Raw genomic sequence first — 27,782 nt, forward strand, 5'->3', positions numbered from 1 at the left:
TTAATCAATGTTTACCCAGGATCCATGCACCTTTCCTGGCTTGTAAAATGTGGTGATGCGCCCTGGAGGTAGCGGGTAGGCTCTGTGCGTGGTGCTGAACCCCAGCCTGTCTATGTGGAATACAAAAACAAACAAAGACAACACCTTTAAGGTCACCAGGGTCGTGAGGTTCTGGTTCTGGCGGTGTGCATGGAGGGGTTTAGTCCGAGTGAGGAGTGCTCGAGCGTGGGAGGATGTGTAAGGCAGAGGAGGGGAACAAAAGGTGTGTGCAGGAGCAGGGAGAAAAGAGAAAATAAAAAGACTCAAAGTGTTCCACCTTCCAGCAGCAGCAGCAGCAGCAGCGGGCCCGCGGTGCTGAACACCTGCCTGTCTATGTGGAGTACAAAAACAAACAAAGACAAACACCTTTAAGGTCACCAGGGTCGTGAGGTTCTGGTTCTGGCGGTGTGCATGGAGGGGTTTGACCTGGCTCCCCGACACAATGCACATAGTCTGGAGCAGCGGAGCAGCGGCTGGGCCGTGTTCCCCCTTCTGTCCATTTGCCTATCAGTTTGTTAACGAAGTGGACAGAGGCTGTTTTTCGCCCCTAAAAGTGACTTTTAATGGTGTTTTTGGCATTTAAATGATGTGTTTTATCATTCTCCAGGGTCCCCGACACAATGCACATAGTCTGGAGCTCGCTGGGGTCCCGCAAAATGCTTTAATCACGATTTTGTCCATTTCCCCATCAGTTCGTTAACGAAGTGGACAGAGGCTGTTTTTTGCCCCTAAAAGTGACTTTTAATGGTGTTTTTGGCATTTAAATGATGGGTTTTATCATTCTCCAGGGTCCCCGACACAATGAAACTAGTCTGGAGCTCGCTGGGGTCCCGCAAAATGCTTTAATCACGATTTGGTCCTTTTCCCCATCAGTTTGTTAACGAAGTGGACAGAGGCTGTTTTTTGCCCCTAAAAGTGACTTTTAATGGTGTTTTTTGTATTTAAATGATGGGTTTTATCATTCTCCAGGGTCCCCGACACAATGAAACTAGTCTGGAGCTCGCTGGGGTCCCGCAAAATGCTTTAATCACGATTTGGTCCATTTCCCCATCAGTTTGTTAACGAAGTGGACAGAGGCTGTTTTTTGCCCCTAAAAGTGACTTTTAATGGTGTTTTTGGCATTTAAATGATGGGTTTTATCATTCTCCAGGGTCCCCGACACAATGAAACTAGTCTGGAGCTCGCTGGGGTCCCGCAAAATGCTTTAATCACGATTTTGTCCATTTCCCCATCAGTTTGTTAACGAAGTGGACAGAGGCTGTTTTTTGCCCCTAAAAGTGACTTTTAATGGTGTTTTTTGTATTTAAATGATGTGTTTTATCATTCTACAGGGTCCCCGACACAATGCACATAGTCTGGAGCTCGCTGGGGTCCCGCAAAATGCTTTAATCACGATTTGGTCCATTTGCCCATCAGTTTGTTAACGAAGTGGACAGAGGCTGTTTTTTGCCCCTAAAAGTGACTTTTAATGGTGTTTTTGGCATTTAAATGATGGGTTTTATCATTCTCCAGGGTCCCCGACACAATGCACATAGTCTGGAGCTCGCTGGGGACCCGCAAAATGCTTTAATCACGATTTGGTCCATTTCCCCATCAGTTTGTTAACGAAGTGGACAGAGGCTGTTTTTTGCCCCTAAAAGTGACTTTTAATGGTGTTTTTGGCATTTAAATGATGGGTTTTATCATTCTCCAGGGTCCCCGACACAATGAAACTAGTCTGGAGCTCGCTGGGGTCCCGCAAAATGCTTTAATCACGATTTGGTCCTTTCCCCCATCAGTTTGTTAACGAAGTGGACAGAGGCTGTTTTTTGCCCCTAAAAGTGACTTTTAATGGTGTTTTTTGTATTTAAATGATGGGTTTTATCATTCTCCAGGGTCCCCGACACAATGAAACTAGTCTGGAGCTCGCTGGGGTCCCGCAAAATGCTTTAATCACGATTTGGTCCATTTCCCCATCAGTTTGTTAACGAAGTGGACAGAGGCTGTTTTTTGCCCCTAAAAGTGACTTTTAATGGTGGGTTTTGCATTTAAATGATGGGTATTATCATTGTGGAGGGTCCCCAAGACAATGAAACTAGTCTGGAGCTCGCTGGGGTCCCGCAAATGCTTTAATCAAACTTTTGTCCATTTTCCCATCAGTTTGTTAACGAAGTGGACAGAGGCTGTTTTTTGCCCCTAAAAGTGACTTTTAATGGTGTTTTTTGTATTTAAATGATGGGTCTTATCGTTCTCCAGGGTCCCCGACACAATGAAACTAGTCTGGAGCTCGCTGGTGTCCCGCAAATGCTTTAATCAGGCGTTTTAACACTTTTCCCCACGAAAACGATTTTTAATCATTTTTTGGGGGCTATATAAATCAAATTCCGGTTAATGCCGAGCACAATCGTACCTTTTACTATTTTAATGTATTTGCATGATATATCTTTGGGCTATAAAAGCGACATGTTTGGATGACTTTGTCAGTTTATGGAGCTTATCCCACAAATCCCGGATGATCCGGGCCAAATTTGGGAGCTCATAGGCAGCCTGCCATAGGCCCCCACCCGTGGAATGAAAAAAAAATGAAAGAAAACGGTCAATTATATGTTAAAATAATCAAAAAATGAACTTTTAAAATTACATGGGAGAGGGGATCTGAAAAATTGGAGAAGGGGAAAAGTGTTCGGCGCTTCGGGACGAAGCCCCGAACACTTTTCCCCTCCCCCGTTGCAAGGTACAACGGAGAGGGGAATCCAGACTTCCCCTCCTCCGTTGTAAAAAACCGTTCATGTTTTACAAGCTACCTTCTGCACGAAATCGGAAACCCGGTTTTTGAGAGGACTCAGAAAAAAAACGGCTGTGTAACTTCATGGAGGAATTCATCCGCTGTATGTGCACTTTGGCTCGGATACATTTTGTTGCCTGGAGACCCCCCAGCATGGTTCTTACCAAACTTAAAGTTTTTGAACTGGGCTCTGGAGGAAGGTGAGGGGAGTTGACAGGGGACTTTATCCGCCTTATGGGGCACTATTCTCGGATACATTTCAACACTTTTAGCCCTTTTTGATGGTTCTCCAAAAAATAACTCTGACTTTTTCAGAGTGTGGAGGAAGGTAAGGGGAGTTGACAGGGGACTCAATCCGCCTTATGGGGCACTATTCTCGGATACATTTCAACACTTTTAGCCCTTTTTGATGGTTCTCCAAAAAATAACTCTGACTTTTTCAGAGTGTGGAGGAAGGTGAGGGGAGTTGACAGGGGACTTTACCCGCCTTATGGGGCACTATTCTCGGATACATTTCAACACTTTTAGCCCTTTTTGATGGTTCTCCAAAAAATAACTCTGACTTTTTCAGAGTGTGGAGGAAGGTGAGGGGAGTTGACAGGGGACTTTACCCGCCTTATGGGGCACTATTCTCGGATACATTTTTTCATTTTCACCCATTTTTGATGGTTCTTCAAAAAATAACTCTGACTTTTTCAGAGTGTGGAGGAAGGTGAGGGGAGTTGACAGGGGACTTTACCCGCCTTATGGGGCACTATTCTCGGATACATTTTTTCATTTTCACCCATTTTTGATGGTTCTCCAAAAAATAACTCTGACTTTTTCAGAGTGTGGAGGAAGGTGAGGGGAGTTGACAGGGGACTTTACCCGCCTTATGGGGCACTATTCTCGGATACATTTTTTCATTTTCACCCATTTTTGATGGTTCTCCAAAAAATAACTCTGACTTTTTCAGAGTGTGGAGGAAGGTGAGGGGAGTTGACAGGGGACTTTACCCGCCTTATGGGGCACTATTCTCGGATACATTTTTTCATTTTCACCCATTTTTGATGGTTCTCCAAAAAATAACTCTGACTTTTTCAGAGTGTGGAGGAAGGTGAGGGGAGTTGACAGGGGACTTTACCCGCCTTATGGGGCACTATTCTCGGATACATTTCAACACTTTTAGCCCTTTTTGATGGTTCTCCAAAAAATAACTCTGACTTTTTCAGAGTGTGGAGGAAGGTGAGGGGAGTTGACAGGGGACTTTACCCGCCTTATGGGGCACTATTCTCGGATACATTTTTTCATTTTCACCCATTTTTGATGGTTCTCCAAAAAATAACTCTGACTTTTTCAGAGTGTGGAGGAAGGTGAGGGGAGTTGACAGGGGACTTTACCCGCCTTATGGGGCACTATTCTCGGATACATTTTTTCATTTTCACCCATTTTTGATGGTTCTCCAAAAAGACAAGTTAGTCTTTTTTCTTCCCCCTTCCTCTTCTGATTTCTCACTGATCGAATGGCAAACGCGACCCGCCATCGGAGGGCCTCCGCCGGCCCGGCCTCGTGCCGGTGCTCTGGCGGTCGGTTCCTCCGAACTGCGGGTTCGACTCTGATGGCCGGGAGGGACGAGGGAAACGTCGGGGGGGTCTGCTGGAGGCTCCTGCTGGAGTCTTGCGTTCACTGGGACCTGGCTCGAAAAACTCGAAACCCTGACTCCAGTGCGGTGTTGCGGCCATGCGCCTCCGGGTACCAGACTCCCCTGCCTCCTCCGTGTTGCGTGGGCTGCGTGGGGGTAACCCTGCGTGTCCGTTACCCTGCGTGTCTCTTACCTCCCAGGCCGACCGATATGAAGCGTTTCCAAGACGAACCGTCTGACTCAGGGGTCCCACCACAGGTTCCGTAGCGGGGTGGAAGTTCCACCTCCCCTCTTTGCCGCGGAATGCAAAACAAACACCTGTTTCTCTCATCCTCCACTGTGGCATAGCGGCCTTAGTCGGCTGCGGCATTCAGCAATTGGCCTTGCTCCGGGCACAGGACCCTACTTCATCAAACTACCTATTTGATCCTGCGTAACAACCCCATATATGCTTGTCTGCAAAGACATTGATCGAATGGCAAACGTGACCCGCCATCGGAAGGCCTCCGCCGGCCCGGCTTCGTGCCGGTGCTCTGGCGGTCGGTTCTTCCAAACTGCGGGTTTGACTCTGCTCCTGGGAGCACATATGCTTGTCTGCAAAGAGGGACATGCCTGGTCCCGCCCAGGTGTTCTTCTACGGCTAGTGTCCAGCCAGCTGCGGTATCATCAACTTTGACCCGCCATCGGAGGGCCTCCTCCCCGGGTCCAGCTTCCGGTGCTTGGCGGTCGGTTCCTCCAAACTGTGGGATTGACTCTGCTCCTGGGAGCACATATGCTTGTCTGCAAAGAGGGACATGCCTGGTCCCGCCCAGGTGTTCTTCTACGGCTAGTGTCCAGCCAGCTGCGGTATCATCAACTTTGACCCGCCATCGGAGGGCCTCCTCCCCGGGTCCAGCTTCCGGTGCTTGGCGGTCGGTTCCTCCAAACTGTGGGATTGACTCTGCTCCTGGGAGCACATATGCTTGTCTGCAAAGAGGGACATGCCTGGTCCCGCCCAGGTGTTCTTCTACGGCTAGTGTCCAGCCAGCTGCGGTATCATCAAATTTGACCCGCCATCGGAGGGCCTCCTCCCCGGGTCCAGCTTCCGGTGCTTGGCGGTCGGTTCCTCCAAACTGTGGGATTGACTCTGCTCCTGGGAGCACATATGCTTGTCTGCAAAGAGGGACATGCCTGGTCCCGCCCAGGTGTTCTTCTACGGCTAGTGTCCAGCCAGCTGCGGTATCATCAACTTTGACCCGCCATCGGAGGGCCTCCTCCCCGGGTCCAGCTTCCGGTGCTTGGCGGTCGGTTCCTCCAAACTGTGGGATTGACTCTGCTCCTGGGAGCACATATGCTTGTCTGCAAAGAGGGACATGCCTGGTCCCGCCCAGGTGTTCTTCTACGGCTAGTGTCCAGCCAGCTGCGGTATCATCAAATTTGACCCGCCATCGGAGGGCCTCCTCCCCGGGTCCAGCTTCCGGTGCTTGGCGGTCGGTTCATCCAAACTACGGGTAATCCTGGAGCGGACATAAACAAAGAATGATATTTTACAGGACATGATGGATATGTGTTTTTTCCAGGCTTTTTGGAAATAAACCAAATGTGATTTTGCAGTGCATGATATAGCTCATTTTACCCATGTGATGTTGTGCAGTACATTACTGAGCTCATTTAACGATATTGGTCTACCAGGTGAAGTGGGATGCTGCCATTTCCCAACTGGTCTCCGGAGGAATATAAGGAGAGTTGACAGGGGACTCTGCCCAGTGCTCATGAACCAAATGAGGGGTGTGTTAGAGGGGAAAGGCTCTGGCTGTTTCTGCAGCCTCTGCATCTACCTTCTCTCCCCACCCCGATACCAGCGCGTGCCTGCTGTAAAAGGCAGGTGCACGGGCTCTCACTTCCACTAACTCTGAGCCTGGCTCCCGAGCAGCACGTTCTCCCCGGCAGTCCGCCAGCAGATGAAAAACACCCACCTCTCCGCCTCTTCCGAGGGACGAGGGAACCGCGCGGGGGGGTCTGCTGGAGGTTCCTGCCGGGTGCTCCGTACTGCGTTTCACCGGGACCTGGCTCGAAAAACTCGGAACTCTGACTCCAGTGCGGTGTGGCGGTCTCGCCCTGGCCGTCCACCGTGCGCCTCCGGGTACCTGACTCCCCTGCCTCCTCCTGGGGCAGGTGCGAGGGGTTCAATGCCTCCTCCCCCCGCTGCGGCGAAAGCCGGAGCGGGACGGAGCGCCCGGAGGTACTGTTACCCCCACGTTTTGTACCCAAAACTGTCTTGTGAGTTCGTGGCAGAACCATGAAACAAAAAACAATCAATGTATCGGACCCATCGCCAGTCGCGTTGGTGCGGAGGTGGGACCATTTTAACCAGGTGGTAACCCAAGTCCTCCCCTTGGTCCGTGTTCCCTGCATTGAAGCATCGGACCCATGGTTGCAATCAGCAGTTGGCTAACGCATATAAACGGAGAAACAGAAAACCATTTAAATAGAATTCATTGTGTGTGTTTTTGGAAGGATGTTGACCGAATGCCCGGTGTGCAGCCTCCGCTATCTGGCTTTGAATAAGCACCTTAAGCACAAACATGCAGTGCGGAACCTGGATGAAAGAGGCATCATTCTTAAAATGGCCAGTGGTAGAATAAATGTTCGGACCAAACCCTGTCCCATCACAGGGTGTTCGTATGCTGGGAGGAAACTACACCGCCATGTAACTCGTGACCACCCTGAGTTCTCCCGAGATGAGGCACATCAGGTCATGGCAAGGCTGAAGCATAGTGTGGCCCTGCAGTTGCTCCATGACCTCCGAGAGACTAATCCCATCATTGGAATGGCTACATCATTGGATATAGACAATGAGGAGGAATACCCGGTGCACCCTCCACCCTTCTCCCCACATACCGAGTGTGACGAAGAGGACTGCATGCAGGTGAGGCTGGACAATGTGGCATTGAGGGCTCAGAAGGATGCCCTCATTGATGAGGTGAAGACCCTGCGCTCCAGGCTAAAACAGGGTCTAAAACCCAGGAAGCAGAATGCCACTGCTGCTCTGCTTGAGGAAGACGAAGAATGTATACGATTTAAGGGCGTAGCAATCCCAAGTACCCCCGACATGAACTCAGTAGCCTCCGGCAGCAATACCCCTCTCAAGACCCCGGTGAAGACTGTCATGCGGTCCATAGAAGCCTCTGCGAGTGAGACCCCCCTCAAGTCTGTGATGCGGTCCCCAGAAGCCTCCGGAAGCAAGACCCCGGTGAAGACTGTCATGCGGTCCGACAAAGCCTCCGGTAGTGAGACCCCGGTGAACACTGTCATGCGGTCCCCAGAAGCCTCCGGAAGCAAGACCCCGGTGAAGACTGTCATGCGGTCCGACAAAGCCTCCGGTAGAGAGACCCCTCTCAAGTCTGTGATGCGGTCCCCAGAAGCCTCCGGAAGCAAGACCCCAGTGAAGACTGTCATGTGGTCCCCAGAAGCCTCCGGTAGTGAGACCCCAGTGAAGACTGTCATGCGGTCCATAGAAGCCTCTGCGAGTGAGATCCCTCTCAAGTCTGTGATGCGGTCCCCAGAAGCCTCCGGAAGCAAGACCCCGATGCAGACTGTCATGCGGTCCGTAGAAGCCTCCTGTAGTGAGACCCCTGTATGCCAGAAGACCCGTGCGTCTGTCTCCAATAAGCTGAAAGCTAATCTGGCTAAGGACTGGCCCTCTTCCCAAAATCAATGGTGCACTGGGAAGGGACTGCGGAATACCATGCGTGAAATCACGTTGCCTAAAAGCATGGAGACGTACATTCAGACATACAGAGGTCATTGTGAGGGTCTTGCACCGACAGTAAAACGGAAAGAGAATTGTATGTCCAATGTCAGCCGGATAAAGAACTTCATAGTATTCATGGCCCATGGTTTTGACCGGCTGTCAGACTGGCTGTTTCTAAAAGACACAAAGAGGGTCCGTGGCTGGAGCAAGTATATTTCAGAGTCGGGCCGGACAGTCACAACTTCGCTGTTGTTCCTGAAGACTGTGAACCATTTCCTGAGGTACTTGTCTGCATCAAAGCTCCGGGGGTGCAGGCTCACCCAGTCTGATATGACCAACATCATCAGAGAGGTGAAAGCCAACATTAACGATTTGAAAAAGTCTGTCACTCTCCACCAGTTTAAGGTGAAGAGGGACAAGCTGGATCGTCTGCCGAGCCAGGCGGAGCTTCTCGCCGCCATGGCGGCCGCTGAGAAGCGCATCCCTGATCTCCTTGACCTGATGGCTAGCAATCCGACCACAATCACCCAGTACCTGCTATATGGCTATCTAACCCTCCATTGGAGCCTCCTGTATGGCCACCGTCCGGGTGTGTATGCAAACATGACCAACACGGAGGTCTTTGAGGCGGACAGAAGGGGCACTGCTGAGGGCTACATCATCCACGTGCAGGATCACAAGACTGCCAAGACATTTGGTGAAGCACAGCTGGTGCTTACAATAAAGGAGTTTAGCTGGGTCATGCGGTGGATGGGGATAAAAGAGGGCTTGTCGGGTCCTCAGAATGAATTCTTCCTTTTCACATCGGGGAAGCAGGCTTCCAAGAACCTGAACGCTCACTTGAAGAGGGCTTGGGCTGATGCTGGGCTAGAAACAGCCGTCACCTTCACCATCTTGCGCACTGCCCTGGCTGACAATATCAAGCATCACCAAGATCCAGAAAGCAGGTCGATTCTGGCTAGGTTTATGTGCCACGACGTAAACACTGCAGACCGGTTCTACGCGAATACGCCTGGAATAAAGGAGGCATTGAAGATCCGCTCCATGTTCAGGGCGGCGGCAGCAGCTGCAGCAGCATCATCATCAGAAGGAGGTCTACCACCGTCAGCTACCTCCGAAGAGGATTCAGGGGCGGAGAGCAGCGATACCTCTTCTTCAGGACCGATTGGTACTCCTGATGAGGGGAAAGGGGCCGTGGACTCAACCTTTTTTCCCCGGTGCACTGTACAAGTTAGACGGCTAATATGGCCCCCAGGCCCCTGTTAATCATGTTGTTATGTTTATTTTGTATACTGTTTTTGTAAAAGTGGTGTGATAATTAAATAAAAAATAAAAAAAAAACATTAGTATAACCTTGAAGGTTCCCAGGGGCAAATACAGTGCCTGTCATTTTGCAGGATATAATTTAACATGTAACCTCTCCTGGAAATGGACATACTCTGTGCATTTCCAGGAGAGGTTCCATGTTAAATTATATCCTGCAATATCCTCCAAAGAAGGGGTGGTAGTGTCATGAATAGGGCCGAATATGTATGCCGATGTGCGGACGGTAAAGCACCGCAAAATCCACCCCTTTAGGGTAACCAGGGGCATGAAGTTCTGTAGGGTGTGAACATCTGGGTTTAGTCCGAGTGAGGAGTGCTCGAGCGTGGGAGGATGTGTAAGGCAGAGGACGGTAACAAAAGGTGTGTGCAGGAGCAGGGAGAAAAGAGAAAATAAAAAGACTCAAAGTGTTCCACCTTCCAGCAGCAGCAGCAGCGGGCCCGCTCTGTCCGTGGTGCTGAACACCTGCCTGTCTATGTGGAGTACAAAAACAAACAAAGACAAACACCTTTAAGGTCACCAGGGGCGTGAGGTTCTGGTTCTGGCGGTGTGCATGGAGGGGTTTAGTCCGAGTGAGGAGTGCTCGAGCGTGGGAGGATGTGTAAGGCAGAGGAGGGGAACAAAAAAAAACGAATACAAATAAGTTAAAGTGTGAACCTCCAGCAGGGCAGGTGCTGCTGCTGCTGCTGCTGCTGCTGCTGCTGCTGCTGCTGTGAAGGAGGACGAATATTGATGCTTGTGTTCGGACGGTAAAGCACCGCAAAATCCACCCCCCCCTTAAAGGTGACCAGGGGCATGAGATTCTGCAGGGTGTGAACATCTGGGTTTAGTCCGTGGGGGAGTGCTTAAGTCCGGGGGCCCGGGGTCTCACGGTGCACGAGGTTATGGAAGTGCCACTGTTGCCGGAGGTCCTTAGTCCGTCCTTTGGGGCTCTGTCAGGGGCTACAGAGAGGTGGTTTTCCCGGTCCCTCTCCTGGAGGTATGAAATAACCTGAGCTCCATGTGAGGGAGCCGTGCTGGAGCTGCTTAGTCCGTCCTTTGGTGGTCTTTGAGGGGCTAATGAGAGGTGTTTTCCCCGGTCTATTTGATGGAAGTCTGACACGAGCAGAGTGTGCATGCTTTGAAACTAATCCACCCACACTTAGCATGCTATTTTAGGGTATAAATCGTACCTTGTCACCATGCACTGTGCTCCCTGGGACGACGCGCCCTCCTGTGGGGACACATGAGAACTGCACTCAAATCACTTTGTGCTTTTTAAACAGTTTAACATATTTTTTTCCACATTTAAAAAACGCTTTCTGCCCTGGAAATCATTTCTAATCATTATTACCGTTATGGAGGGGCTGCAGGAACACTTTCCCCGCCTTGCAAACATTTATTCCTGGTTCAAATAATAAATTTGTTCCGCCTGCTTTGCGTCAGCACGTCTGCGGCTGTCGGATTAACACAGATGAATGCACTTTTAACACTCACGCAGCCAGAATTCCTGCTCTTTTCCTGGGTTACAAAGTGAGGTGACGCAGCCTGTCCTCTGAGTCTCCCCGCCTCTCATAGACTTATTTCTGGGTAAAAAAAGCCATGTGCTCCGCCCCCTGGATCTCTGCATGTGTGTGTGTGCCTGTGAGTCTGTGGCTACTGTCCACATGCCCGCATTAGGAGGCACTATTTTCGGATACATTTTCTCATTTTCACCACTTTTCATGTATTTATTATGTATATTGTTATATTATTATTATTATTATTATTATTATTATTGTATATATGTATACTGTGTATACTGTTTTTGTAAAAATCATGTGATTATTAAATAAATAATAAAACATGAATATAACCTTGAAGTTTCCCAGGGGCAAATACAGTGCCAGGTGTCAGACTATTTAAACAATGTTTACCCAGGATTCCGACACCTTCCCTGGCTTGTAAAATGCGGTGATGCGCCCTGGAGGTATCAGACTATTTTAAACAACTTTTCCCCGCCTTTCAAACACTTGTTCCTGGCTTATAGCCTGTCATTTTGCAGGATATAATTTAACATGGAACCTCTCCCAGGGGCAAATACAGTGCCAGGTGTCAGACTATTTAAACAATGTTTACCCAGGATTCCGACACCTTCCCTGGCTTGTAAAATGCGGTGATGCGCCCTGGAGGTATCAGACTATTTTAAACAACTTTTCCCCGCCTTTCAAACACTTGTTCCTGGCTTATAGCCTGTCATTTTGCAGGATATAATTTAACATGGAACCTCTCCCAGGGGCAAATACAGTGCCAGGTGTCAGACTATTTAAACAATGTTTACCCAGGATTCCGACACCTTCCCTGGCTTGTAAAATGCGGTGATGCGCCCTGGAGGTATCAGACTATTTTAAACAACTTTTCCCCGCCTTTCAAACACTTGTTCCTGGCTTATAGCCTGTCATTTTGCAGGATATAATTTAACATGGAACCTCTCCTGGAAATGGACATACTCTGCGCATTTCCAGGAGAGGTTCCATGTTAAATTATATCCTGCAAAATGACAGGCAACAACTCTCTTCCAGACGTTTAAAAACACTTTTCCGACTATTTTAAACAACTTTTCCCCGCCTTTCAAACACTTGTTCCTGGCTTATAGCCTGTCATTTTGCAGGATATAATTTAACATGGAACCTCTCCTGGAAATGGACATATTCTGTGCATTTCCAGGAGAGGTTACATGTTAAATGATATCCTGCAAAATGACAGGCTACAACTCTCTTCCAGACGTTTAAAAACACTTTCCCCGACCATTTAAACATTATTTATGGCTTGTAAAGTGCGGTGATCAGCCCTGACAGTATCAGACTATTTAAAGGGTTACCAGGAGCATGAGAATATCCTCCACAGAAGGGGTGGTGGTGCCGTGAATAAGGCCGAATATGGATACCGATGTGCCGACGGTAAAGCACCGCAAAATCCACCCCCTTTAGGTTAACCAGGGGCATGGAGTTCTGTAGGGTGTGAACATCTGGGTTTAGTCCGTGGGGGAGTGCTTAAGTCCGGGAGTCCGGGGACTCACGGTGTGCAAGGTTATGGAGGTGCCCATGTCAGGGACACATGCTGGAGGTCTGTGGTCCGTCCTTTGGGGGTCTTGGAGGGGCCACAGAGAGGAGATTTCCCCGGTCTCTGTCCTGGATGAGTGAAATAAACAGAGTCTCCATGTCAGGGACACATGCTGGAGGTCTCTCTCCCGAGAGTGGACGTCCATTGCCTGTAAATTGGTCTAACATTAGGTCTGTCACTTTGGCTAACCGCACCACTGTCTGTCGTCTCCCGCAAGTGGACATCCATTGTCACTTTGGCTAACCGCACCACTGTCTGTCGTCTCCCGCAAGTGGACATCCATTGCCCCTAAATAGGGTTAGGGAATGTTCCGGTATTTGGACAACATTAACATGGGATCACTCCGGTCAATGTACGTACTTCGTCTCACTGGAATATTAATGGCCAGATTGAATACAACATCGACCCAAATTCTCCGGTCAATGACAGGAGAGTTTTGAAAGTGACAAAACACTGTTCCACACATTTAAAAACACTTAATCAATGTTTACCCAGGATCCATGCACCTTTCCTGGCTTGTAAAATGTGGTGATGCGCCCTGGAGGTAGCGGGTAGGCTCTGTGCGTGGTGCTGAACCCCAGCCTGTCTATGTGGAATACAAAAACAAACAAAGACAACACCTTTAAGGTCACCAGGGTCGTGAGGTTCTGGTTCTGGCGGTGTGCATGGAGGGGTTTAGTCCGAGTGAGGAGTGCTCGAGCGTGGGAGGATGTGTAAGGCAGAGGAGGGGAACAAAAGGTGTGTGCAGGAGCAGGGAGAAAAGAGAAAATAAAAAGACTCAAAGTGTTCCACCTTCCAGCAGCAGCAGCAGCAGCAGCGGGCCCGCGGTGCTGAACACCTGCCTGTCTATGTGGAGTACAAAAACAAACAAAGACAAACACCTTTAAGGTCACCAGGGTCGTGAGGTTCTGGTTCTGGCGGTGTGCATGGAGGGGTTTGACCTGGCTCCCCGACACAATGCACATAGTCTGGAGCAGCGGAGCAGCGGCTGGGCCGTGTTCCCCCTTCTGTCCATTTGCCTATCAGTTTGTTAACGAAGTGGACAGAGGCTGTTTTTCGCCCCTAAAAGTGACTTTTAATGGTGTTTTTGGCATTTAAATGATGTGTTTTATCATTCTCCAGGGTCCCCGACACAATGCACATAGTCTGGAGCTCGCTGGGGTCCCGCAAAATGCTTTAATCACGATTTTGTCCATTTCCCCATCAGTTTGTTAACGAAGTGGACAGAGGCTGTTTTTTGCCCCTAAAAGTGACTTTTAATGGTGTTTTTGGCATTTAAATGATGGGTTTTATCATTCTCCAGGGTCCCCGACACAATGAAACTAGTCTGGAGCTCGCTGGGGTCCCGCAAAATGCTTTAATCACGATTTGGTCCTTTTCCCCATCAGTTTGTTAACGAAGTGGACAGAGGCTGTTTTTTGCCCTTAAAAGTGACTTTTAATGGTGTTTTTTGTATTTAAATGATGGGTTTTATCATTCTCCAGGGTCCCCGACACAATGAAACTAGTCTGGAGCTCGCTGGGGTCCCGCAAAATGCTTTAATCACGATTTGGTCCATTTCCCCATCAGTTTGTTAACGAAGTGGACAGAGGCTGTTTTTTGCCCCTAAAAGTGACTTTTAATGGTGTTTTTGGCATTTAAATGATGGGTTTTATCATTCTCCAGGGTCCCCGACACAATGAAACTAGTCTGGAGCTCGCTGGGGTCCCGCAAAATGCTTTAATCACGATTTTGTCCATTTCCCCATCAGTTTGTTAACGAAGTGGACAGAGGCTGTTTTTTGCCCCTAAAAGTGACTTTTAATGGTGTTTTTTGTATTTAAATGATGTGTTTTATCATTCTCCAGGGTCCCCGACACAATGCACATAGTCTGGAGCTCGCTGGGGTCCCGCAAAATGCTTTAATCACGATTTGGTCCATTTGCCCATCAGTTTGTTAACGAAGTGGACAGAGGCTGTTTTTTGCCCCTAAAAGTGACTTTTAATGGTGTTTTTGGCATTTAAATGATGGGTTTTATCATTCTCCAGGGTCCCCGACACAATGCACATAGTCTGGAGCTCGCTGGGGTCCCGCAAAATGATTTAATCACGATTTGGTCCATTTCCCCATCAGTTTGTTAACGAAGTGGACAGAGGCTGTTTTTTGCCCCTAAAAGTGACTTTTAATGGTGTTTTTGGCATTTAAATGATGGGTTTTATCATTCTCCAGGGTCCCCGACACAATGAAACTAGTCTGGAGCTCGCTGGGGTCCCGCAAAATGCTTTAATCACGATTTGGTCCTTTCCCCCATCAGTTTGTTAACGAAGTGGACAGAGGCTGTTTTTTGCCCCTAAAAGTGACTTTTAATGGTGTTTTTTGTATTTAAATGATGGGTTTTATCATTCTCCAGGGTCCCCGACACAATGAAACTAGTCTGGAGCTCGCTGGGGTCCCGCAAAATGCTTTAATCACGATTTGGTCCATTTCCCCATCAGTTTGTTAACGAAGTGGACAGAGGCTGTTTTTTGCCCCTAAAAGTGACTTTTAATGGTGGGTTTTGCATTTAAATGATGGGTATTATCATTGTGGAGGGTCCCCAAGACAATGAAACTAGTCTGGAGCTCGCTGGGGTCCCGCAAATGCTTTAATCAAACTTTTGTCCATTTTCCCATCAGTTTGTTAACGAAGTGGACAGAGGCTGTTTTTTGCCCCTAAAAGTGACTTTTAATGGTGTTTTTTGTATTTAAATGATGGGTCTTATCGTTCTCCAGGGTCCCCGACACAATGAAACTAGTCTGGAGCTCGCTGGTGTCCCGCAAATGCTTTAATCAGGCGTTTTAACACTTTTCCCCACGAAAACGATTTTTAATCATTTTTTGGGGGCTATATAAATCAAATTCCGGTTAATGCCGAGCACAATCGTACCTTTTACTATTTTAATGTATTTGCATGATATATCTTTGGGCTATAAAAGCGACATGTTTGGATGACTTTGTCAGTTTATGGAGCTTATCCCACAAATCCCGGATGATCCGGGCCAAATTTGGGAGCTCATAGGCAGCCTGCCATAGGCCCCCACCCGTGGAATGAAAAAAAAATGAAAGAAAACGGTCAATTATATGTTAAAATAATCAAAAAATGAACTTTTAAAATTACATGGGAAAAGTGTTCGGCGCTTCGGGACGAAGCCCCGAACACTTTTCCCCTCCCCCGTTGCAAGGTACAACGGAGAGGGGAATCCAGACTTCCCCTCCTCCGTTGTAAAAAACCGTTCATGTTTTACAAGCTACCTTCTGCACGAAATCGGAAACCCGGTTTTTGAGAGGACTCAGAAAAAAAACGGCTGTGTAACTTCATGGAGGAATTCATCCGCTGTATGTGCACTTTGGCTCGGATACATTTTGTTGCCTGGAGACCCCCCAGCATGGTTCTTACCAAACTTAAAGTTTTTGAACTGGGCTCTGGAGGAAGGTGAGGGGAGTTGACAGGGGACTTTATCCGCCTTATGGGGCACTATTCTCGGATACATTTCAACACTTTTAGCCCTTTTTGATGGTTCTCCAAAAAATAACTCTGACTTTTTCAGAGTGTGGAGGAAGGTAAGGGGAGTTGACAGGGGACTCAATCCGCCTTATGGGGCACTATTCTCGGATACATTTCAACACTTTTAGCCCTTTTTGATGGTTCTCCAAAAAATAACTCTGACTTTTTCAGAGTGTGGAGGAAGGTGAGGGGAGTTGACAGGGGACTTTACCCGCCTTATGGGGCACTATTCTCGGATACATTTCAACACTTTTAGCCCTTTTTGATGGTTCTCCAAAAAATAACTCTGACTTTTTCAGAGTGTGGAGGAAGGTGAGGGGAGTTGACAGGGGACTTTACCCGCCTTATGGGGCACTATTCTCGGATACATTTTTTCATTTTCACCCATTTTTGATGGTTCTTCAAAAAATAACTCTGACTTTTTCAGAGTGTGGAGGAAGGTGAGGGGAGTTGACAGGGGACTTTACCCGCCTTATGGGGCACTATTCTCGGATACATTTTTTCATTTTCACCCATTTTTGATGGTTCTCCAAAAAATAACTCTGACTTTTTCAGAGTGTGGAGGAAGGTGAGGGGAGTTGACAGGGGACTTTACCCGCCTTATGGGGCACTATTCTCGGATACATTTTTTCATTTTCACCCATTTTTGATGGTTCTCCAAAAAATAACTCTGACTTTTTCAGAGTGTGGAGGAAGGTGAGGGGAGTTGACAGGGGACTTTACCCGCCTTATGGGGCACTATTCTCGGATACATTTTTTCATTTTCACCCATTTTTGATGGTTCTCCAAAAAATAACTCTGACTTTTTCAGAGTGTGGAGGAAGGTGAGGGGAGTTGACAGGGGACTTTACCCGCCTTATGGGGCACTATTCTCGGATACATTTTTTCATTTTCACCCATTTTTGATGGTTCTCCAAAAAATAACTCTGACTTTTTCAGAGTGTGGAGGAAGGTGAGGGGAGTTGACAGGGGACTTTACCCGCCTTATGGGGCACTATTCTCGGATACATTTCAACACTTTTAGCCCTTTTTGATGGTTCTCCAAAAAATAACTCTGACTTTTTCAGAGTGTGGAGGAAGGTGAGGGGAGTTGACAGGGGACTTTACCCGCCTTATGGGGCACTATTCTCGGATACATTTTTTCATTTTCACCCATTTTTGATGGTTCTCCAAAAAATAACTCTGACTTTTTCAGAGTGTGGAGGAAGGTGAGGGGAGTTGACAGGGGACTTTACCCGCCTTATGGGGCACTATTCTCGGATACATTTTTTCATTTTCACCCATTTTTGATGGTTCTCCAAAAAGACAAGTTAGTCTTTTTTCTTCCCCCTTCCTCTTCTGATTTCTCACTGATCGAATGGCAAACGCGACCCGCCATCGGAGGGCCTCCGCCGGCCCGGCCTCGTGCCGGTGCTCTGGCGGTCGGTTCCTCCGAACTGCGGGTTCGACTCTGATGGCCGGGAGGGACGAGGGAAACGTCGGGGGGGTCTGCTGGAGGCTCCTGCTGGAGTCTTGCGTTCACTGGGACCTGGCTCGAAAAACTCGAAACCCTGACTCCAGTGCGGTGTTGCGGCCATGCGCCTCCGGGTACCAGACTCCCCTGCCTCCTCCGTGTTGCGTGGGCTGCGTGGGGGTAACCCTGCGTGTCCGTTACCCTGCGTGTCTCTTACCTCCCAGGCCGACCGATATGAAGCGTTTCCAAGACGAACCGTCTGACTCAGGGGTCCCACCACAGGTTCCGTAGCGGGGTGGAAGTTCCACCTCCCCTCTTTGCCGCGGAATGCAAAACAAACACCTGTTTCTCTCATCCTCCACTGTGGCATAGCGGCCTTAGTCGGCTGCGGCATTCAGCAATTGGCCTTGCTCCGGGCACAGGACCCTACTTCATCAAACTACCTATTTGATCCTGCGTAACAACCCCATATATGCTTGTCTGCAAAGACATTGATCGAATGGCAAACGTGACCCGCCATCGGAAGGCCTCCGCCGGCCCGGCTTCGTGCCGGTGCTCTGGCGGTCGGTTCTTCCAAACTGCGGGTTTGACTCTGCTCCTGGGAGCACATATGCTTGTCTGCAAAGAGGGACATGCCTGGTCCCGCCCAGGTGTTCTTCTACGGCTAGTGTCCAGCCAGCTGCGGTATCATCAACTTTGACCCGCCATCGGAGGGCCTCCTCCCCGGGTCCAGCTTCCGGTGCTTGGCGGTCGGTTCCTCCAAACTGTGGGATTGACTCTGCTCCTGGGAGCACATATGCTTGTCTGCAAAGAGGGACATGCCTGGTCCCGCCCAGGTGTTCTTCTACGGCTAGTGTCCAGCCAGCTGCGGTATCATCAAATTTGACCCGCCATCGGAGGGCCTCCTCCCCGGGTCCAGCTTCCGGTGCTTGGCGGTCGGTTCCTCCAAACTGTGGGATTGACTCTGCTCCTGGGAGCACATATGCTTGTCTGCAAAGAGGGACATGCCTGGTCCCGCCCAGGTGTTCTTCTACGGCTAGTGTCCAGCCAGCTGCGGTATCATCAAATTTGACCCGCCATCGGAGGGCCTCCTCCCCGGGTCCAGCTTCCGGTGCTTGGCGGTCGGTTCCTCCAAACTGTGGGATTGACTCTGCTCCTGGGAGCACATATGCTTGTCTGCAAAGAGGGACATGCCTGGTCCCGCCCAGGTGTTCTTCTACGGCTAGTGTCCAGCCAGCTGCGGTATCATCAACTTTGACCCGCCATCGGAGGGCCTCCTCCCCGGGTCCAGCTTCCGGTGCTTGGCGGTCGGTTCCTCCAAACTGTGGGATTGACTCTGCTCCTGGGAGCACATATGCTTGTCTGCAAAGAGGGACATGCCTGGTCCCGCCCAGGTGTTCTTCTACGGCTAGTGTCCAGCCAGCTGCGGTATCATCAAATTTGACCCGCCATCGGAGGGCCTCCTCCCCGGGTCCAGCTTCCGGTGCTTGGCGGTCGGTTCATCCAAACTACGGGTAATCCTGGAGCGGACATAAACAAAGAATGATATTTTACAGGACATGATGGATATGTGTTTTTTCCAGGCTTTTTGGAAATAAACCAAATGTGATTTTGCAGTGCATGATATAGCTCATTTTACCCATGTGATGTTGTGCAGTACATTACTGAGCTCATTTAACGATATTGGTCTACCAGGTGAAGTGGGATGCTGCCATTTCCCAACTGGTCTCCGGAGGAATATAAGGAGAGTTGACAGGGGACTCTGCCCAGTGCTCATGAACCAAATGAGGGGTGTGTTAGAGGGGAAAGGCTCTGGCTGTTTCTGCAGCCTCTGCATCTACCTTCTCTCCCCACCCCGATACCAGCGCGTGCCTGCTGTAAAAGGCAGGTGCACGGGCTCTCACTTCCACTAACTCTGAGCCTGGCTCCCGAGCAGCACGTTCTCCCCGGCAGTCCGCCAGCAGATGAAAAACACCCACCTCTCCGCCTCTTCCGAGGGACGAGGGAACCGCGCGGGGGGGTCTGCTGGAGGTTCCTGCCGGGTGCTCCGTACTGCGTTTCACCGGGACCTGGCTCGAAAAACTCGGAACTCTGACTCCAGTGCGGTGTGGCGGTCTCGCCCTGGCCGTCCACCGTGCGCCTCCGGGTACCTGACTCCCCTGCCTCCTCCTGGGGCAGGTGCGAGGGGTTCAATGCCTCCTCCCCCCGCTGCGGCGAAAGCCGGAGCGGGACGGAGCGCCCGGAGGTACTGTTACCCCCACGTTTTGTACCCAAAACTGTCTTGTGAGTTCGTGGCAGAACCATGAAACAAAAAACAATCAATGTATCGGACCCATCGCCAGTCGCGTTGGTGCGGAGGTGGGACCATTTTAACCAGGTGGTAACCCAAGTCCTCCCCTTGGTCCGTGTTCCCTGCATTGAAGCATCGGACCCATGGTTGCAATCAGCAGTTGGCTAACGCATATAAACGGAGAAACAGAAAACCATTTAAATAGAATTCATTGTGTGTGTTTTTGGAAGGATGTTGACCGAATGCCCGGTGTGCAGCCTCCGCTATCTGGCTTTGAATAAGCACCTTAAGCACAAACATGCAGTGCGGAACCTGGATGAAAGAGGCATCATTCTTAAAATGGCCAGTGGTAGAATAAATGTTCGGACCAAACCCTGTCCCATCACAGGGTGTTCGTATGCTGGGAGGAAACTACACCGTCATGTAACTCGTGACCACCCTGAGTTCTCCCGAGATGAGGCACATCAGGTCATGGCAAGGCTGAAGCATAGTGTGGCCCTGCAGTTGCTCCATGACCTCCGAGAGACTAATCCCATCATTGGAATGGCTACATCATTGGATATAGACAATGAGGAGGAATACCCGGTGCACCCTCCACCCTTCTCCCCACATACCGAGTGTGACGAAGAGGACTGCATGCAGGTGAGGCTGGACAATGTGGCATTGAGGGCTCAGAAGGATGCCCTCATTGATGAGGTGAAGACCCTGCGCTCCAGGCTAAAACAGGGTCTAAAACCCAGGAAGCAGAATGCCACTGCTGCTCTGCTTGAGGAAGACGAAGAATGTATACGATTTAAGGGCGTAGCAATCCCAAGTACCCCCGACATGAACTCAGTAGCCTCCGGCAGCAATACCCCTCTCAAGACCCCGGTGAAGACTGTCATGCGGTCCATAGAAGCCTCTGCGAGTGAGACCCCCCTCAAGTCTGTGATGCGGTCCCCAGAAGCCTCCGGAAGCAAGACCCCGGTGAAGACTGTCATGCGGTCCGACAAAGCCTCCGGTAGTGAGACCCCGGTGAACACTGTCATGCGGTCCCCAGAAGCCTCCGGAAGCAAGACCCCGGTGAAGACTGTCATGCGGTCCGACAAAGCCTCCGGTAGAGAGACCCCTCTCAAGTCTGTGATGCGGTCCCCAGAAGCCTCCGGAAGCAAGACCCCAGTGAAGACTGTCATGTGGTCCCCAGAAGCCTCCGGTAGTGAGACCCCAGTGAAGACTGTCATGCGGTCCATAGAAGCCTCTGCGAGTGAGATCCCTCTCAAGTCTGTGATGCGGTCCCCAGAAGCCTCCGGAAGCAAGACCCCGATGCAGACTGTCATGCGGTCCGTAGAAGCCTCCTGTAGTGAGACCCCTGTATGCCAGAAGACCCGTGCGTCTGTCTCCAATAAGCTGAAAGCTAATCTGGCTAAGGACTGGCCCTCTTCCCAAAATCAATGGTGCACTGGGAAGGGACTGCGGAATACCATGCGTGAAATCACGTTGCCTAAAAGCATGGAGACGTACATTCAGACATACAGAGGTCATTGTGAGGGTCTTGCACCGACAGTAAAACGGAAAGAGAATTGTATGTCCAATGTCAGCCGGATAAAGAACTTCATAGTATTCATGGCCCATGGTTTTGACCGGCTGTCAGACTGGCTGTTTCTAAAAGACACAAAGAGGGTCCGTGGCTGGAGCAAGTATATTTCAGAGTCGGGCCGGACAGTCACAACTTCGCTGTTGTTCCTGAAGACTGTGAACCATTTCCTGAGGTACTTGTCTGCATCAAAGCTCCGGGGGTGCAGGCTCACCCAGTCTGATATGACCAACATCATCAGAGAGGTGAAAGCCAACATTAACGATTTGAAAAAGTCTGTCACTCTCCACCAGTTTAAGGTGAAGAGGGACAAGCTGGATCGTCTGCCGAGCCAGGCGGAGCTTCTCGCCGCCATGGCGGCCGCTGAGAAGCGCATCCCTGATCTCCTTGACCTGATGGCTAGCAATCCGACCACAATCACCCAGTACCTGCTATATGGCTATCTAACCCTCCATTGGAGCCTCCTGTATGGCCACCGTCCGGGTGTGTATGCAAACATGACCAACACGGAGGTCTTTGAGGCGGACAGAAGGGGCACTGCTGAGGGCTACATCATCCACGTGCAGGATCACAAGACTGCCAAGACATTTGTTGAAGCACAGCTGGTGCTTACAATAAAGGAGTTTAGCTGGGTCATGCGGTGGATGGGGATAAAAGAGGGCTTGTCGGGTCCTCAGAATGAATTCTTCCTTTTCACATCGGGGAAGCAGGCTTCCAAGAACCTGAACGCTCACTTGAAGAGGGCTTGGGCTGATGCTGGGCTAGAAACAGCCGTCACCTTCACCATCTTGCGCACTGCCCTGGCTGACAATATCAAGCATCACCAAGATCCAGAAAGCAGGTCGATTCTGGCTAGGTTTATGTGCCACGACGTAAGCACTGCAGACCGGTTCTACGCGAATACGCCTGGAATAAAGGAGGCATTGAAGATCCGCTCCATGTTCAGGGCGGCGGCAGCAGCTGCAGCAGCATCATCATCAGAAGGAGGTCTACCACCGTCAGCTACCTCCGAAGAGGATTCAGGGGCGGAGAGCAGCGATACCTCTTCTTCAGGACCGATTGGTACTCCTGATGAGGGGAAAGGGGCCGTGGACTCAACCTTTTTTCCCCGGTGCACTGTACAAGTTAGACGGCTAATATGGCCCCCAGGCCCCTGTTAATCATGTTGTTATTATGTTTATTTTGTATACTGTTTTTGTAAAAGTGGTGTGATAATTAAATAAAAAATAAAAAAAAAACATTAGTATAACCTTGAAGGTTCCCAGGGGCAAATACAGTGCCTGTCATTTTGCAGGATATAATTTAACATGTAACCTCTCCTGGAAATGGACATACTCTGTGCATTTCCAGGAGAGGTTCCATGTTAAATTATATCCTGCAATATCCTCCAAAGAAGGGGTGGTAGTGTCATGAATAAGGCCGAATATGTATGCCGATGTGCGGACGGTAAAGCACCGCAAAATCCACCCCTTTAGGGTAACCAGGGGCATGAAGTTCTGTAGGGTGTGAACATCTGGGTTTAGTCCGAGTGAGGAGTGCTCGAGCGTGGGAGGATGTGTAAGGCAGAGGAGGGTAACAAAAGGTGTGTGCAGGAGCAGGGAGAAAAGAGAAAATAAAAAGACTCAAAGTGTTCCACCTTCCAGCAGCAGCAGCAGCGGGCCCGCTCTGTCCGTGGTGCTGAACACCTGCCTGTCTATGTGGAGTACAAAAACAAACAAAGACAAACACCTTTAAGGTCACCAGGGGCGTGAGGTTCTGGTTCTGGCGGTGTGCATGGAGGGGTTTAGTCCGAGTGAGGAGTGCTCGAGCGTGGGAGGATGTGTAAGGCAGAGGAGGGGAACAAAAAAAAACGAATACAAATAAGTTAAAGTGTGAACCTCCAGCAGGGCAGGTGCTGCTGCTGCTGCTGCTGCTGCTGCTGCTGCTGCTGTGAAGGAGGACGAATATTGATGCTTGTGTTCGGACGGTAAAGCACCGCAAAATCCACCCCCCCCTTAAAGGTGACCAGGGGCATGAGATTCTGCAGGGTGTGAACATCTGGGTTTAGTCCGTGGGGGAGTGCTTAAGTCCGGGGGCCCGGGGTCTCACGGTGCACGAGGTTATGGAAGTGCAGCAGGGCAGGTGCTGCTGCTGCTGCTGCTGCTGCTGCTGCTGCTGCTGCTGCTGCTGCTGCTGCTGTGAAGGAGGACGAATATTGATGCTTGTGTTCGGACGGTAAAGCACCGCAAAATCCACCCCCCTTAAAGGTGACCAGGGGCATGAGATTCTGCAGGGTGTGAACATCTGGGTTTAGTCCGTGGGGGAGTGCTTAAGTCCGGGGGCCCGGGGTCTCACGGTGCACGAGGTTATGGAAGTGCCACTGTTGCCGGAGGTCCTTAGTCCGTCCTTTGGGGCTCTGTCAGGGGCTACAGAGAGGTGGTTTTCCCGGTCCCTCTCCTGGAGGTATGAAATAACCTGAGCTCCATGTGAGGGAGCCGTGCTGGAGCTGCTTAGTCCGTCCTTTGGTGGTCTTTGAGGGGCTAATGAGAGGTGTTTTCCCCGGTCTATTTGATGGAAGTCTGACACGAGCAGAGTGTGCATGCTTTGAAACTAATCCACCCACACTTAGCATGCTATTTTAGGGTATAAATCGTACCTTGTCACCATGCACTGTGCTCCCTGGGACGACGCGCCCTCCTGTGGGGACACATGAGAACTGCACTCAAATCACTTTGTGCTTTTTAAACAGTTTAACATATTTTTTTCCACATTTAAAAAACGCTTTCTGCCCTGGAAATCATTTCTAATCATTATTACCGTTATGGAGGGGCTGCAGGAACACTTTCCCCGCCTTGCAAACATTTATTCCTGGTTCAAATAATCAATTTGTTCCGCCTGCTTTGCGTCAGCACCTCTGCGGCTGTCGGATTAACACAGATGAATGCACTTTTAACACTCACGCAGCCAGAATTCCTGCTCTTTTCCTGGGTTACAAAGTGAGGTGACGCAGCCTGTCCTCTGAGTCTCCCCGCCTCTCATAGACTTATTTCTGGGTAAAAAAAGCCATGTGCTCCGCCCCCTGGATCTCTGCATGTGTGTGTGTGCCTGTGAGTCTGTGGCTACTGTCCACATGCCCGCATTAGGAGGCACTATTTTCGGATACATTTTCTCATTTTCACCACTTTTCATGTTTTTATTATGTATATTGTTATATTATTATTATTATTATTATTATTGTATATATGTATACTGTGTATACTGTTTTTGTAAAAATCATGTGATTATTAAATAAATAATAAAACATGAATATAACCTTGAAGTTTCCCAGGGGCAAATACAGTGCCAGGTGTCAGACTATTTAAACAATGTTTACCCAGGATTCCGACACCTTCCCTGGCTTGTAAAATGCGGTGATGCGCCCTGGAGGTATCAGACTATTTTAAACAACTTTTCCCCGCCTTTCAAACACTTGTTCCTGGCTTATAGCCTGTCATTTTGCAGGATATAATTTAACATGGAACCTCTCCCAGGGGCAAATACAGTGCCAGGTGTCAGACTATTTAAACAATGTTTACCCAGGATTCCGACACCTTCCCTGGCTTGTAAAATGCGGTGATGCGCCCTGGAGGTATCAGACTATTTTAAACAACTTTTCCCCGCCTTTCAAACACTTGTTCCTGGCTTATAGCCTGTCATTTTGCAGGATATAATTTAACATGGAACCTCTCCCAGGGGCAAATACAGTGCCAGGTGTCAGACTATTTAAACAATGTTTACCCAGGATTCCGACACCTTCCCTGGCTTGTAAAATGCGGTGATGCGCCCTGGAGGTATCAGACTATTTTAAACAACTTTTCCCCGCCTTTCAAACACTTGTTCCTGGCTTATAGCCTGTCATTTTGCAGGATATAATTTAACATGGAACCTCTCCCAGGGGCAAATACAGTGCTAGGTGTCAGACTATTTAAACAATGTTTACCCAGGATTCCGACACCTTCCCTGGCTTGTAAAATGCGGTGATGCGCCCTGGAGGTATCAGACTATTTTAAACAACTTTTCCCCGCCTTTCAAACACTTGTTCCTGGCTTATAGCCTGTCATTTTGCAGGATATAATTTAACATGGAACCTCTCCCAGGGGCAAATACAGTGCCAGGTGTCAGACTATTTAAACAATGTTTACCCAGGATTCCGACACCTTCCCTGGCTTGTAAAATGCGGTGATGCGCCCTGGAGGTATCAGACTATTTTAAACAACTTTTCCCCGCCTTTCAAACACTTGTTCCTGGCTTATAGCCTGTCATTTTGCAGGATATAATTTAACATGGAACCTCTCCCAGGGGCAAATACAGTGCCAGGTGTCAGACTATTTAAACAATGTTTACCCAGGATTCCGACACCTTCCCTGGCTTGTAAAATGCGGTGATGCGCCCTGGAGGTATCAGACTATTTTAAACAACTTTTCCCCGCCTTTCAAACACTTGTTCCTGGCTTATAGCCTGTCATTTTGCAGGATATAATTTAACATGGAACCTCTCCTGGAAATGGACATACTCTGCGCATTTCCAGGAGAGGTTCCATGTTAAATTATATCCTGCAAAATGACAGGCAACAACTCTCTTCCAGACGTTTAAAAACACTTTCCCGACTATTTTAAATAACTTTTCCCCGCCTTTCAAACACTTGTTCCTGGCTTATAGCCTGTCATTTTGCAGGATATAATTTAACATGGAACCTCTCCTGGAAATGGACATACTCTGCGCATTTCCAGGAGAGGTTCCATGTTAAATTATATCCTGCAAAATGACAGGCAACAACTCTCTTCCAGACGTTTAAAAACACTTTTCCGACTATTTTAAACAACTTTTCCCCGCCTTTCAAACACTTGTTCCTGGCTTATAGCCTGTCATTTTGCAGGATATAATTTAACATGGAACCTCTCCTGGAAATGGACATACTCTGCGCATTTCCAGGAGAGGTTCCATGTTAAATTATATCCTGCAAAATGACAGGCAACAACTCTCTTCCAGACGTTTAAAAACACTTTTCCGACTATTTTAAACAACTTTTCCCCGCCTTTCAAACACTTGTTCCTGGCTTATAGCCTGTCATTTTGCAGGATATAATTTAACATGGAACCTCTCCTGGAAATGGACATATTCTGTGCATTTCCAGGAGAGGTTACATGTTAAATGATATCCTGCAAAATGACAGGCCACAACTCTCTTCCAGACGTTTAAAAACACTTTCCCCGACCATTTAAACATTATTTATGGCTTGTAAAGTGCGGTGATGAGCCCTGACAGTATCAGACTATTTAAAGGGTTACCAGGAGCATGAGAATATCCTCCACAGAAGGGGTGGTGGTGCCGTGAATAAGGCCGAATATGGATACCGATGTGCCGACGGTAAAGCACCGCAAAATCCACCCCCTTTAGGTTAACCAGGGGCATGGAGTTCTGTAGGGTGTGAACATCTGGGTTTAGTCCGTGGGGGAGTGCTTAAGTCCGGGAGTCCGGGGACTCACGGTGTGCAAGGTTATGGAGGTGCCCATGTCAGGGACACATGCTGGAGGTCTGTGGTCCGTCCTTTGGGGGTCTTGGAGGGGCCACAGAGAGGAGATTTCCCCGGTCTCTGTCCTGGATGAGTGAAATAAACAGAGTCTCCATGTCAGGGACACATGCTGGAGGTCTCTCTCCCGAGAGTGGACGTCCATTGCCTGTAAATTGGTCTAACATTAGGTCTGTCACTTTGGCTAACCGCACCACTGTCTGTCGTCTCCCGCAAGTGGACATCCATTGTCACTTTGGCTAACCGCACCACTGTCTGTCGTCTCCCGCAAGTGGACATCCATTGCCCCTAAATAGGGTTAGGGAATGTTCCGGTATTTGGACAACATTAACATGGGATCACTCCGGTCAATGTACGTACTTCGTCTCACTGGAATATTAATGGCCAGATTGAATACAACATCGACCCAAATTCTCCGGTCAATGACAGGAGAGTTTTGAAAGTGACAAAACACTGTTCCACACATTTAAAAACACTTAATCAATGTTTACCCAGGATCCATGCACCTTTCCTGGCTTGTAAAATGTGGTGATGCGCCCTGGAGGTAGCGGGTAGGCTCTGTGCGTGGTGCTGAACCCCAGCCTGTCTATGTGGAATACAAAAACAAACAAAGACAACACCTTTAAGGTCACCAGGGTCGTGAGGTTCTGGTTCTGGCGGTGTGCATGGAGGGGTTTAGTCCGAGTGAGGAGTGCTCGAGCGTGGGAGGATGTGTAAGGCAGAGGAGGGGAACAAAAGGTGTGTGCAGGAGCAGGGAGAAAAGAGAAAATAAAAAGACTCAAAGTGTTCCACCTTCCAGCAGCAGCAGCAGCGGGCCCGCTCTGTCCGTGGTGCT

The 27,782-nt window shown here is 49.3% G+C and overlaps 1 protein-coding gene across 1 annotated transcript; it reads right to left on the reverse strand.

Annotated features, from left to right (window-relative positions):
• LOC307026442 (uncharacterized protein) lies at window positions 1–27,474 on the reverse strand (the record flags this gene model as incomplete). Its single annotated transcript, XM_079661829.1, has 5 exons — window positions 27,439–27,474; window positions 13,354–13,407; window positions 13,053–13,147; window positions 317–370; window positions 1–110 (listed from the first exon to the last, which is right to left on the reverse strand). Exons 1-5 carry the CDS (start codon window positions 27,447–27,449, stop codon window positions 1–3), a joined length of 324 nt encoding a protein of 107 aa, XP_079517955.1. The 5' UTR covers window positions 27,450–27,474.
• Between the last annotated feature and the right edge of the window lie 308 nt (window positions 27,475–27,782).

Source organism: Notothenia rossii (assembly GCF_949606895.1).
Source record: "Notothenia rossii genome assembly, chromosome: 12".
In the NCBI taxonomy this organism is placed as follows: Eukaryota; Metazoa; Chordata; class Actinopteri; order Perciformes; family Nototheniidae; genus Notothenia; species Notothenia rossii.